The sequence below is a fragment of the Mauremys reevesii genome, linkage group 7 (genome assembly GCF_016161935.1).
Source record: "Mauremys reevesii isolate NIE-2019 linkage group 7, ASM1616193v1, whole genome shotgun sequence".
Lineage (NCBI taxonomy): Eukaryota > Metazoa > Chordata > Testudines > Geoemydidae > Mauremys > Mauremys reevesii.
The window spans coordinates 73,331,517-73,346,278 of NC_052629.1; the positions used below are offsets into that span (position 1 = coordinate 73,331,517).

The following is a 14,762-nucleotide window of genomic DNA, read 5'->3' on the forward strand; positions in this document are numbered from 1 at the left end:
GCAGTTCTCGTAAAGGAAATGCTGTTTGTGCTCTGTACTTGATTATGAATATCAACAGCATTCTGATGTTTCCTGTTTTGGTATTTTCCTTAATGATGGTAATAGCTCAAAAATATTTCAGACCAGATTGTAGGCAGGATAACAGCTTGTGGGAGTGGATCAAATTACTGTCTAAAGAAAACATGCATGTTTTGTTCTCTCACCCAGCAGGGAAAATTCAGCTCTGGTGGATGTCCACTAACTTCTGAGGAGTTAACACCAAGCATGAATTTGGTCTGCTGAGTGTGCTCTTCTGAATGCACAGCCTGCTGTTTTGCTCATTGACATGACAACACCCTTTGGATGGTTCTGTTTTCTGCCATTTGAGTGTGGTAGCTCTAGAATGTTGACGCACATGCTGAATTCCTACTTAGGTTAGTGTGACTAGCCGAGAGTTTATGCCTGTTAGCATTTCCATTCATTCATTCACTGTAATTTTGTCCAGTTCAGGTGGGAGGGGATTTTAAAAAGCAGTTCCCAAGTATAAAAGTAAAGTTCTCTTCTAAGTCACTGCTAAAGCTCCCACTGTCTTCAGTGGTGGACAATCAAGCTCCATATCTCATGCTCCTTTCATAGTCAAAAACAAAGAAAACAAAATCCCTGATCTGGCATACTCCAGCACACTCAAGACTGTTCCATCTTACTACATATATAAGCAAGTACAGTCCTCATCACCTCCCTCCCCAAATTCCCCCTCTGGCTCTGTATTTATTTCAGTATCCAGAGGTGCTGCTCTTTATTGATTAAAGAGAATGACCCCAAAACCAAAATCCTGGATCAAATCTGGTTTCAGATCAGGACTGAAAGCTTGAACCAAAGACCCTTTCCAGACTTTTTGGGGAAGTTTGGATTCTCCACCCAAATTCTTATCACCAAGTTTGAGAGTTTCACAACCAGGGTTTTGTGCCTGCCCTATTCTTTGGAGAGATGAAGTTTTGGCTCTGTCACTGGACTCTTTGATCTGAACTCTTGTCCTGTTTTAATTAGGGTTTCTGCTCTTTTTTAAATTGGGATTCTTGAGCAAAGCAAAATATATTTTCCCAGCTGTATATGATCAAAATGAGCATGTGATTTTTCCTTTAAGGGTATGAGAAGCAGGAGAGAAGTGGCAGATAGGAAAGCGCCACCAGGACACTGGGAACTCAGACTATGTTGGGAGCCATTGGTGATGGGAAAAGATTCAGTAGGACCAACAGACAGAACACTCAAGGAAGGGAAAACCCAAGTAAAACAGCCAAATTCTCATACAGACAAATTAATCACTCAACTCCGCTAGCTCCAGTGCAGATGCACCTGTTGAATTTGACCCAAGCCAAATACACAAGCTTTCTGTGTGGCTCTAGTATAGATACACATAAAATGGATTTGGATGATCCAGATGAAAGCTTTTTTTTCTCTGGTTAGCTCCAGTTGGTGTTAGTTGTAATATCCTTGGCTCTCACAATATGACTGAGCAAACAAGAAGTTCTGACCCATAGTGCCATGCTAGTATGTAACCAGGAGCAACCAAAAGGCAACATTTTGCATTTCTCTATCGAAAAATATTTTTTTCTCTGAGTAATCCTCTCTCCACAGTGATGAAAGCATGTGTGGGTTGCAATAGTATGACAATATTTGCAGAAAGGAATACAACTATGTAACCTCTCTTCCTGCTCTCACCATCTCCTTCATCAAATTTCTAGCTGCTCTTTCATGGCTCTGATACCAGCATGTAAATTCTTATCACAGCTTTTTAGTTTGAAAAACAGTCTGTTACTCGGGCAGAACTGGTGCCAAGAAGTGAAGCTGTGCATTCGTTCTCTTAAGCTGCCAAGAGCACAGGGAAGTATGGTCTCCTACCAGGTTATATTACAACAAAAGTAAACAATGCAATAACCCAAACACCATCAGGTATTATCACCAAGGACGGGGCGGGGGGAAAAGATTTAACTGTTCTGTGTCATGCAGGTACACTTGCTACCGGAGGCACTGATTAGTTTGGACTGGTGAGGACTGGATTTGTGACATCATAATAGAGTAGAATGTGTGTTCTAAGAACAGATCCCTGTGAATTCTGTTGACTCTCTTAACTCTGCCTTGTGCTGTCTTGCCAGCAGGAATTTTCCAGCCCTGTCATCTTACTAATAATTCTCTTGGCCCTGGGAAAAGACTGATGCTTAGTGCATGTCTATATATGGGCATGCAGATTGTCTAATCCTCAGATGCAGCTCTGGAGCCCAGGAAGAGCTTTGTTGCTTTCAGGGCCTTGTCCTGTGCTACAGCATTCCTGTGTGAAATTTACTAATGATTGCTGTAGTCAAAATCATTTGCCAGTCAAGTCTGGGGTTTTTCCCTGTTTCATGGCCTCTTTCCTTCATGTGAAAATAGTGATCTGTCTAGCTGACCAGTGGAAAAACCATGGCAGTCTGAACAGTCAGATGTATTTAATACTTGGGGATTGTAATGAATGGCAAGCGTGTGACTTGCTGCCTTTCTGAATAGAATCAGCTCAAATCTGTTATAGGGCCCTAGAATCGATTTGCTAACAGCTAACGGAGTGGTACCTTTTAAGTCATGTGGTAAAGGCCTGTGCTTTTAGAACAAGAAGACAGTTCTAGCCCCACTGCTCCACAAAGTTCCAAACAGCCATATTGCACAGCCTCATGATGCCCCTGGAGTCCTAGCTGGCCACAGATTGGGTACAGTATTTAAATACCATCTATGTGGGAAAGTGAGTCAGCCATATAATGAATGACTCAAAAGTTACTGCCCTGGGGCTCACACTTTGCTATGATGATAGTTGAAAGCCTGGTTAAACAGGCTTACATCATGCCCTGAAGGTGACTGTGCTTAGCCATCAAACCAGCACCTTTCACAGCTTGTTAAACGTCCCTTCTAAAAATGTTTGATGGGGGGACGGTATCTTCTGTTTTCTCACACACTCAGCTCTCACCCCAGAAAGGGACAGGACAGCTGTATTAAGTCTTGTACTGTGCCAGGAACATTCTTGTGTTAGCACGTTGGTTATTTCTTTGAGATTTTACTTGGTCGCTTTCAGCCCAGGGTTTGAAGTGGGAATGTAAATCTACCCCTCTCACAGTATGTATTTATACAATCCCTGATTACAGAATTAGATCTGCATTGTCCAGCTCTGAACTTTCGCAACGTTCAAGCCCATTTCTGTATGCAGAATACTGACAGCAAAATGGGATCTAGACTCTTATGTTTACAGAACATTATGTTCAGGGCAAACTTTGTGAAATGTTGTATTTATGAAATATATCTCCATACTTCTGTCTTAACTCGTATGCGCTTTCCCTCTTCTCCTTCCTACCAATTCCTCCCCAATTCCTTGTAGATATATTTCAGGAGCTGAGAGAATTTTTTTCTGATCCAGTGTCTTGGTCTCTGCCTGGGGATGGGGGGCCTCAGCAAAGTGGTGACTTTTCCTCTGGGCCTGTAGTGCTCGCCCTGTTGTGGTGAACTACATTGCATAGAAATCTGAGCTGCAAACATGTGACAGGAGCATTTTCCACCCACCCATGTTTGCTGCTGGCACACAAAGCCTGGATAAGTTTTTGTGTCAGCCCCAGAAGGAAACTTGCCCAGTCCCTCTCTTCCTCCTGCACCCTGACATTGAAAGTCTTTGTTTTGGGTGAGGCTGAGTTTAAAGGAAGTTCTATGTAAACCAAATTGTGAATCACAAATCTCTGAGAATTTAGTCTGGGATCTGTAAAAGATCCTTAGTGTCCAAATCCTATTGTCTTTCAATGAGAGTTGGGTGTCTAATTCTCATAGGTGCCTTTATAAAACCCCATCCCTAGCACTGGTGAAAAGTGCAGGCTTGACAGCCCTACAAACAGGGACGTTGTTGGAAGCAACCTTGTCTTCTCTATGTTCCTCATGTATATACCTCTGTCCTGAGCAGAAGGGTCGGAGCTGAAAAGTCCCTTTGTAACCATTCAGTCTGGATCATGTTACATCTTTGTGTGTGTGTGGGACTGCTGATTAGAGCCAGTCCTGATGGTACTTTTTTGTGGGTTGAATTCCTTTCCCCTAGGAGCTGGTTTGAGACCACCAGTTCGTTGGTGGCCTGTGGCCAAACAACTGTCCAGTGGGTGTTCAGCCTCTGCTATCTGAGCAAAATTTGAAAAGATGCTACCATCTGGGTTGGATTTAACTGATCACTTATTAGTAACAGGTTTCAGAGGGGTAGCCGTGTTAGTCTGGAACAGCAAAAACAACAAGGAGTCCTTGTGGCACCTTAGAGACTAACAAATTTATTTGGGCATAAGCTTTCGTAAATCACTTCATCAGACGCCTGGAGTGAAAAATTCAATAGGCAGGTATAAATATACAGCACATGAAAAGATGGGAGTTGCCTTACCAAGTGAAATTGCAAGCCCGTTAGCGATGATTTTTAATAAATCTCTAAACTCGGGGGTTGTACCGTTTGACTGGAGATTAGCTAATATAGTTCCTATATTCAAGAAGGGGAAAAAAAGTGACCCGGGTAACTACAGGCCTGTTAGTTTAACATCTGTAGTATGCAAAGTCATGGAAAAAACTTTAAAGGAGAGAGTGGTTACGGAGCATGAGGCCGATGGCAACTGGGACAAATTACAGCATGGATTTACAAAAGGTAGATCGTGCCAAACCAACCTGATCTCCTTCTTTGAGAAAGTAACAGATTTTTTAGACAAGGGAAATGCAGTGGATCTAATATATCTTGATTTCAGTAAGGCGTTTGATATGGTACCGCATGAGGAATTACTGGTTAAATTGGAAAAGATGGGGATCGAAATGAAAATCCAGAGGTGGATAAGGAGCTGGTTAAAGGGGAGACTGCAGAGGGTCGTATTGAAGGGAGAACTGTCGGGTTGGAGGGGGGTTACCAGTGGAGTTCCTCAAGGTTCGGTTTTGGGTCCGATTTTATTCAATCTATTTATCACTGACCTGGGAACCAAGAGTAAGAGTGGGCTGATAAAGTTTGTGGATGACACCAAGTTGGGAGGTATTGCAAATTTGGAAAAGGATCGGGATATCCTCCAGGGAGATTTGGATGACCTTGTAAACTGGAGTATTAGTAACAGGATGAAATTCAATAGTGAGAAGTGTAAGGTTATGCATTTAGGGATGACTAACAGGAATTTTAGTTATAAGCTGGGGACGCACCAGTTGGAAGTAACGGAGGAGGAGAAGGACCTAGGAGTCCTGGTTGATCGTAGGATGACTATGAGTAGGCAATGTGATGTGGCCGTTAAAAAAGCTAATGCAGTCTTGGGATGCATTAGGCGAGGTATTTCTAATAGGTATAAGGAGGTGCTAGTCCCGTTATATAAGGCGTTGGTAAGACCTCATTTGGAGTATTGTGTGCAGTTTTGGTCTCCCATGTTTAAGAAGGATGAATTCAAACTGGAACGGGTACAAAGAAGGGCCACTAGAATGATCCGAGGAATAGAAAGCCTGTCGTATGAAAAGAGACTTGAGGAGCTCGGTTTGTTTTCCTTAACCAAAAGAAGGATAAGAGGAGATATGATTGCACTCTTTAAATATATCAGAGGGATAAATACCAGGGAAGGAGAGGAATTATTTCAGCTCAGTGCTAATGTGGACACGAGGACAAACGGATATAAATTGTCAGTCAGGAAATTTAGGCTTGAAATTAGACGAAGGTTTCTAACCATCAGAGGAGTGCAATTCTGGAACAGCCTTCCGAAGGAAACAGTGGGGGCGAAGGACCTCCATGACTTTAAGATTAAGCTAGATAAGTTTATGGAGGAGATGGTATGATAGGATAACGGGCTTAGTCAATAGGTCAATTAAGTGCCACACTGGTAATTAGTACAATGGGTCAATGATAGGATATTGTTAGCCTTTTTCCAGAGGGTCTGGCTGGAGAGTCTTGCCCGCATGCTCGGGGTTCAGCTGACCGCCATATTTGGGGTCGGGAAGGAATTTTCCTCCAGGGTAGATTGGCAGTGGCCCTGGAGGTTTTTCGCCTTCCTCCGAAGCATGGGGCAGGGGTCGCTTGCTTAAGGAGTGGATGGATTGGCTTATGTGGCCTGCATCTTGCAGGAGGTCAGACTAGATGATCATAATGGTCCCTTCTGATCTTGAATTCTATGATTCTATGAAGTGGGGGGTCAGTGCTAACGAGGTCAATTCAATCATGGTGGATGTGGCCCATTCCCAACAGTTGACACCCCCCTCCCCACCACCACCCTGGGATTCCACCCCTGCTCCCTGTCCCCTGACTGCCCCAACCTCTATCCACCCCCCCCCCCCCCGCTGAGTCCTGACAGACCCCCAGAATGCCCACGATCCACTCCCCCCATTCCCTGACCCCCCCCAACCTCTGCCCCCTCCCTGTCCCCTGACTGTCCCTGGGACTCCCTGCCCCTTAGCCAACCCCCGGCCCCTTACCCCCAGCTCCCCCGTCACTCGGAGCCTCAGCGCATCCAGGAGCGTCCCTGAACAGCGGTGCAGCGTGGCTCTGGCGGGGCTCCTGAGCTCCTCCCCGCTCAGAGCCATGTGGTAAGGGGGCAGGGCTGCAAGCTCCACGCTGAGCGGAGGGAGCGCAGGTCCTGCTGGAGCTCGCAGCCCCGCCCCCTTACCATGTGGCTCTGAGCGGGGCAGAGCTCAGGAGCCCTGCCGGAGCCACGCTGCAGCTGTTCAGGGATGCTCCTGGATGCGCTGAGGCTCCGGGAGAGGGGCGGAGTCGGGGTCGGGCCGGGGCAAATTGCCCCCCCTTACCCCTCTCTGGGCGGCCCTGGCCGACCCCTTTTCTATAGTCAGTGTGTAGCTGGAGAGGGCCTTCACTTAAATCTGTTAGAAGAATTCACTCTTTAAAACCTGTTAGTGCTAAATTCTCTCCTCTTCCCACCTTATCTGGTGCCATAAATGGCTCACTGAGTGATTGACTGAAGGATTTTGTAGCAGCTGTTGCGAAGACAAAGGGAAACTTTATCCTCACAGGCCACAGGGGGATAAAAATGTTGACTATTTAACCTTTTTGTTTGGATAACTTTTAACTTGGATAGAAAGTAAAGCTGGGGGTGACCTTGCTGTTTCTATTTATATCCAGTGACAAATTGGGATGGTTGCAAACTTGGAAACCAAAATGTTTTCTTTTTAATGTGAAGGCAAATCTGATAATTGCATAAAGTAGTTTACGTCTTTAACACCAAAGTTACCTTCTGTGGTCTGTGTACCTGAGCTAGGCTCTCTGCTGTCTCATCTCATGCATGGAGCCAGGAGTCCTGTGTGTTGTAGGTACAATGGAATGTCAGTCAGATCTGCTGACTCAGAGGGGAGAATTTTGTCTCGTGTTGATATATGGCTTGCCTTCCGGAGCGGAAGGACCCCCTGCCGCCGAAGATCGCAGGCCCCCTGAATTCTGTGGGCGGCCCTGGAGTGAGTAATTGATTATTTGGTCTAGGGACCAAACTGGAAAAAAAAAATTAACTTTTCATTAGCTCAAAAACTCAAAATTAAAAAAAAAATTGTTTAGAGTTGCTTGAAACATTTGGGTTGACTTGAAACAATGTTTCCTCCTAAGTCTTTCATTTTAGTTTGGTTGTTTGTTTTTCACCCTTGTGCGTGTGTGTGTTTGTTTTACTTTGGCCAAATTTCAAAATGCAATACTGTTTTGAAATAAAAAATGAAAACAAAATGTTCTGAAATGGTCAAAATGAAATGTTTGACTTTTTTCTAAAACTTTAAACAAAATAAATCCGAAACTATTTTGTTAAATTCCACCCAAATTTGCAAAGCTTTAGAGCCCCCCCCATGAACTTTTTATTGAAATTACTCTTTGCCAAAAAATGTTTGCCAAGCTCTGCTGAAGAGAACTTTATCTGCCTTGTAAAGCATCTTAATGCTCCCGTATTTTGGTAGTCTGAAGCTGATGCAGGAGAACATGTTATTACTGAGAGCTTGGAGAAGGGAGTCTGTATTGGAAATAAGCCCGTCCTATTAGGATTTAGCACCAGTGATAACTGGTATTAAAGGATATCTTTAATAGTCCAAGAATCATTTGAAATACCTACAGATTTGGAACTAGGGTTCATATTCTGCCAGCATCAGCTTGGCTTTTCATCCATTCTGGGTAGGTTATTTTAATTCCATGCAATTTGTGATGTATCTTGTTTTTCAGGTGAGATGGAAACGGAGGTCCCATCTGGTCTATAAGATCATTAAAGATCATATTTCTTTATAAGGGGAGGGGTTCTGTCTTCTGGCCAAAACTTCTCCATCCCCAGTCACTGTGCACTGGCTGACTGCCAACCTCCATCTCCAAGGTGGTTGTATTTTGGTCAGGCTGTATAATAAACTTCATTCTGTATTTTTGGGTGCCCCAAACTCCCATTAAAAGCCAACTGTCTCAGATAAACCAGGTGGTGATGTATTTATTAGTGGTACAGATGGACCCTTGCAATGGAACATTTTTTTTGTTTTGTTTTTTAAACTATCCTGCCTTGTAGAAAGAGGTTCTCTACCCCTGGATTGCAGTTTGCATACTGCACTAAACTGGCCCATGAGACCGACTTTCTACTTCTCTATATGAGGCGTTTCCAGTGTATTGGATTTCTAATGTTTAATGTTCTGTGTACAATAGATGTTAACAGGAGGCAGATGCTATACCCAAGAGAGCTCTCCATCACTAAGGGAGGAGAAAGAGTGGTGGGCTTTGTAGATTTTGTTTTCTTTTAGTTTTTTTAAACTGAATGGCAGTGGAAGCGGCTTGTTAAATGATATGGGCCAAATTCATCCCTTGTGTAAGTCCATGGTATTTCCTCCGCAGTGAATGTGGCCCTGTAGTCACTCTCTTCTGTTCCCACCCCTTTGCACCCCTGATTAAAGGCCTGATTTTTGAAGAGGTTTGTTCCTAACCTCTATTAATAGCATATGCAAATCCTATTTCAGTATTCAAGGATCTAATTTGTGGGTGCCATTGGGCAATTAGGTATCTAAAAGGTAGAGTTTGCCACTGCAGATACAAAATGGTTCCTGTCAGAACAGGGCACATCTTTTAAAACTCTTCTGAAGGTTTATCAGCCATGTGGAATTTCCAAATTTGAGTAAAAACTGGAAAAATCTCAGTGAAATTGCCACAATTTCCCCCCTTTTTTAAACCAGTTCTTGAACTGACAGAAATATTTAAAATGTATTCAGCAATTTTAAAAAATTGGGGAAGTTTTTCAGAAAAGAATTCCACATATAACATTAACAAATGTAAGACTCACAACATCCCGATGGGGCACTTAATTATATGCCATTTTAAAGATGGGAAGGCTGGGGCAGAGAGAATTTAAGTGGCAAGCCTAAGATTTCTCAGGCCCCGGACTGTGGATGGCTATGTCCTGAGCCATAATCATTAGTTTGTCTTTAATCTATGTTTAAGATCTTTTTTAAAACCTAGGGGTTACTGTATTCCTAATCTTTATTTGCACTGCAGGCTGGTTTGGGGAAACTTGCAAATAATCCGGTCAATCCACAGTGGAAATACTATAGCTGGAACCACTCTCCAGCCTTTCTCCCTGGGAGCACTTGGTCCTTGCAGTTCTCACTCTATCGATGGATGGAGTCTGACAAATCATTTTATTAAGCCCTCGAGAGGTGTCTGTTTAATCAACAATAACATTCTTTTATATACAAAAAGATCAGAATTTAGGGCAGGCCAGCGTAGGGATATAACACATACCCTCTGTATTCAATATGTGCCTGAAGAAAAGACATGAATAGTACTGCCTCTCAGCTATTCCTAATGGCTCAAACAGTCCTTATTCACGTGGGTTATCACACTGAAGTCAAAGGAACTGCTCCCATGAATAAGGGTCACACCATCAGGCACTTGGGGTATGTCGACACTGCAATAAAAAACCCATGGCACAGGTCTCAGAGCCTGGGGTCAACTGACTTGGGCTCATGGGGCCCAGGCTGTGGGGCTAAAAATTGCAGTGTAGACGTTAGGGCTTGGGATGGAGCCCAGTCTCTGAAACCCAACCCCCTTGTGGGACTTCCCCCAGCCCGACTCCAAATGTCGACACTGCAATTTTTAGCCCCACTGGCTGGCCCAGGCTCGTGTGGCTAAGCTCAGCCATGCCAATGGTCTGTTGTTGCAGTGTAGATGTACCCTTACTGTTTATAACATGTTGCTGGAACGTTTGCTGGAATGATGTGGGGCCATCGTTATTGGAAGTTCTGGTAACTTCTATTTTCAAAAATACTTCTTCACATCCCTGGCTCATTCGGTTAGCAGTGACCACGCTAGCGATGGGTCTGATGCAAACACATGCAGAGCTGGATCAGAACTCTTCCATCTGGTGCCTTCCTCTCTTCTGTACCATGAGCCCTGTGATTGTAAGCCCTCTCCCTCTTAATAAGGGATCACCCCAACCTAGGTCCCCAAGCCATTTCACAGTGTTTAACCTCTCCCCCTCATTCCAGCTGTCCAGAATTGTGCCCAGGCACAGTAGCAACATCTCCTAGCTGATTGGCAGAACTGCTTCACAACCGCAAGCACTCAAATCATGCGTCTGTCCCCCAAAAAACATGAGAATTAAAAAAAAAATGTGTAGTATTTATTTGCCTTGGGTGGTGGTGTCACCTTTTCAAGCTTTTCTCCCCAACCATGAGGGCTAGAAACTTACCTTTTATTTTAATAAAAGCTGGGAGCCTCATGTAATCACTTGAATCCAGGAGCTGGTTTTTCTTTTTTCTTTTTTCTTTTTTTTTTTTAAATGCCAAATACCACGGGACATATGATCAAATCAGGAGACTGTGTGTGCAGGAGTTTCTGCACTTCGCACAGTTCTATGTAACACTTCATGTTCTTATGCTAAAATGCCATATTTCAAAGGTTTTTTCATATTTGGGTTTTTTAATATAAAAACACATGTTTGGTGTCAATTCAAAAAGACCTAGTCTTTTATAGGCTCCACTCCAGTTTTAAAGGAAAGTTCTCAGCCCACCTCTATTAGGCCACCTTTTTTTGTCAGTCTTTGGCGTTGGTCATTTAATACAGGATTCACTAGCAAATGGTTCTTGAATTTGTTATGTTTGTGGTATATACACAGATAATTTAAATAAAAACATAAAATACTCTAGCTGGAAGGTTGCAATATAACAACACTACGTTACTTCTAAGAATCCGGAAAAACATACTTGTAGCCAAAACCAGAGAGAGACAAAGCAATCTGTTCCCTGGCTAAAACAGAGGCATGCCTCATTCTATGCTGAATCTCTGCAGACTGACTGAGAACACAGACTGCATGCTTCCTTCAGAGCCCTCTAGCCTGCAAGCAGGACAAGGAAACCCCCTTAGGATTTTAAGGGGAGAGCTTGTAATTTTAACAGTTTTTAGTACACTGCAGTTTTCTTCCTCCTTCCTCCTCGCCACAATCCACCCATGCAGATTGACTTTTCCAGTATTTTGTGTGGAATATTTTCGAGCCCTTGCCCTTCCCTGGTGGTGCTGAGATTCCTGTTTCTGAATGGTTTAAAAACCATTTAATTGAATCCCCATAACTGAACCAAGGAAAGAAAACTATCAAATTAACCATCATTAACGTTCCTGTATTGCAGAACGGAATCCAAAGTCTGGTCCCCTCTGGTGACAGAGGAGGGAAAGCCCAATCCATACAAGATGAATCTGGCATCTCAATCCCAGGTAAGTAATAATGGGCTTGCGCTATTTGTTGTTTCCTCACTGTGCCCTGTCCCAGAGTGGCATATGACCTGATTCTCAGCTGTGCTAAGCACCTCTAGCTCCAGCTGATTTCAGTGGGAACAGTGGCCTCAAATCTTCTTCAAAGAGCGAGCAGACTAGCTGTGATAGTGCTAGGTTTTTAAGGCCCGGCTTGACAAAGCCCTGGCTGGGATGATTTAGTTGGGGTTGGTCCTGCTTTGAGCAGGGGGGTTGGACTAGATGACCTCCTGAGATCTCTTCCAACCCTGATATTCTATGATCTCTGTGAGGGAGACTGAGCTAGTCCTTATTCTGAACTCTGTTGTGGCCCAGCTGAGCTCTTAATGAGGCTTGATGTGGTGCATGATGAGCTGGGTTTAGAAAGAGCCTTGTGTTCTCTTCATACTCATTTTTTGCCGTACTGCCCGTGATGTGCTAGGCACTCATCTGGCCTAGTGAGAGAGACAGGCCCTGCCTCAAGGAGCTAGCAGTCTCAGGCTGGCTTTGGAACATGGCATAGCCTGGAATGTCGTTATGTCCCAGACATCATTCTATAGCCTTAGAATTGCTCTAGGTCGGGGTGGGCAAACTACGGCCCGGGGGCTGCATCCAGCCCTCCAGACATTTTAAGGCGGCCCTTGAGGTCCTGCCAGGGAACGGGGTTGAGGGCTTGCCCCGCTCCACGTGGCTCCTGGGAGCAGCAGCATGTCCCCCCTGGCTCCTATGTGTAGGGGCAGCCAGGGGCCTCCGCACGCAGTCCCTGCAGCTCCCATTGGCCAGGAACCGCAGCCAATGGGAGCTGCAGGGGAGGCACCTGTGGATGGGGCAGCGCACAGAGATGCCTGGCTGCGCCTCCATGTAGGAGCTGGATAGGGGACATGCTGCTGCTTCTGGGAGCTGCTTGAGGAAAGCGCCATTCGGAGCTTGCACTCCTGACCCCTTCCTGTGCCCCAAACCCCTCCCCCAGCCCTGATCTCCCTCCTGCCCTCAAACCCCATGGTCCCAGCCAAGAGCACCCTCCTGCACCCCCAGCTCTTCATCCCCAGCCCCACCCCAGAACCCTCACCCCCTCCTGCACCCCAACCCCCAATTTCGTGAGCATTCATGGAGGCTCCCCCCATACAAATTCCATACCCAGATATGGCCCTTAGGCCAAAAAGTTTGCCCACCCCTGCTCTAGGCGCTGCCCTGAAGAGCTTATCTAAATGACTTGCCAATGGGTGAGCTGTTTAGGGCAGGGACTGTGTGTATATGTGGACAGTGCCTGTCACACAGCCGGTGCAACAGAATATAGGCCATAAATTACAGTTTGAGCACTTTAATCTTAACCATTGCTAAGCTTGTTGGCTTTCCTAGATAAGAGAGGCCCCAAGGCAGGGTGGGAGACAAATGATTCATTCTCACAATGACTCATTTATGCTAAAAATTCAGGGACACTGACTAATGGGAAAGCTTTGGAAATGGGGGAGTGCCACCCTTTCAGTTTCTTGGTGGTGTGCATAGTCCATTTCTGGGCACGGGTTTTGAAGCATGCTAGTGGCCTGTTTCAATTCAATTTCAGGGGACAAAGGCAGTGGAAGTCAATGGGATGTAGACAGCCAACTCCCATTAGTGCCTTTCCCCCTTTATTAGCGTGGCATAGTGCCCTAAGTGGGGCCAGACTTAATACACGAAGGCTCGATCCTCAAATGTATTTTGGCTCCTAACTTCCGTGGAAATCATTGGAAACTAGAAGCCTAAATGTCTTGATGGATCTGGGCCTAAATGTTTATAACCCATCCTATACAAAGATAATGTGCCCATTTTGTATCACCGTCCATTTGTGATGGGGAGGAGCAGCCTTTGTTTTGTTTTGTTTCATGCCAGGAGATAGAATCATAGATTATTAGGGTTGGAAGGGACCTCAAGAGATCATCTAGTCCAACCCCCTGCTCAAAGCAGGACCAATCCCCAAATCCCTAAGTGGCCCCTTCAAGGATTGGGTTTAGCAGGCCAATGCTCAAACCACTGAGCTATCCCTCTCCTCCCAATAAACCTTGGGGGTTGACAGCTTTAAAAACAAAATTTCCCAATGTTATTTTCAGCCTCTGCCTTTGGCTGTGATTTGGCTCTGTTAGCAGAGGCCCGGTTTCACATAGCTCCTTGTGTCCAATCCCCAAATAATTTTGTGCGCCAAATTCAGATGGTTACACTTATGTAAATGTGGAGTAACTGCAGTGAAATCAGATGAGTTGCTCTGGATTTGCACCAGTATAACGGATCAGAATCTGGCCCTAGAACTTCCCATGTTGGAGGGTTTTGGTTTTTTTTTTCCTAGCAAAATTAGAATATGTGAGAATAGTTTATTATGTAACCAGGAAAATACTAATTTGTCCTGCTACATTTGTGTGGTAAACTTGTACCACAAAACGAGCCTTCGTATAGAATAAGACCATCTTGATGTAGTAACTTGGAGCTGTTTGCCCAGGAGCTATCCTGGATCTCATCTTTTTCACTAATTTTCCCCCGCCCCGCCCCCCATACCAGGCTGGGGGGATCAGTGTTCACGGTAGGCTAGCAGCTGATGTACAGAACTTGCTGTAGCACTCCTCCCAGTCAACTCCTCAAGTGACTGAGACAAGTAAAGCTACAGCAAGCCACACAAGCTGGTAGGACAAATGTTAGGGTGGGAGGGGATAAGGCAGAGGTGGACATCATGGCTGTGGGTTCTCTGGTGGGTCTCTAGCCTGTGAGTGTTATGGAGAGCTGGGGCTCAAACCACCGGATTCACGCTTTTCTACCTCCAAACACTGGAGAAGTTCAGAGCTGGAGCTTGTGACTTGGCCACCTTGGCTAGGGCTAGTCTCATAGCATGCTCTGACACTGCATTGCAGCACTACAGAATATTGTATAAACTCCATCCTTTGGAAGAGGTGGGCAGACATGACCCTCGAAGTACTAAAAATCCCCCAGCACTTCTGTAAAAGCAAGGATAACCCCAGTGCTTGGCTAATGCTTCCTCTCTTAAATGAAGCAAGAATTAAATCCAAGGCTATGCGAGAACTATTGCTGA

The 14,762-nt window shown here is 44.9% G+C and overlaps 1 protein-coding gene across 5 annotated transcripts in view; it reads left to right on the forward strand.

Annotated features, from left to right (window-relative positions):
* The window catches only part of PDLIM1 (PDZ and LIM domain 1), a 95,467-nt gene that overhangs the window by 42,974 nt on the left and 37,731 nt on the right, over window positions 1-14,762 (forward strand). For all 5 annotated transcript variants that reach the window (XM_039481187.1, XM_039481182.1, XM_039481183.1 and 2 more), the window contains one exon: window positions 11,608-11,692. In XM_039481187.1, coding sequence (XP_039337121.1) covers window positions 11,608-11,692 — 85 coding nt within the window. The remainder of the gene's footprint in view (window positions 1-11,607; window positions 11,693-14,762) is intronic.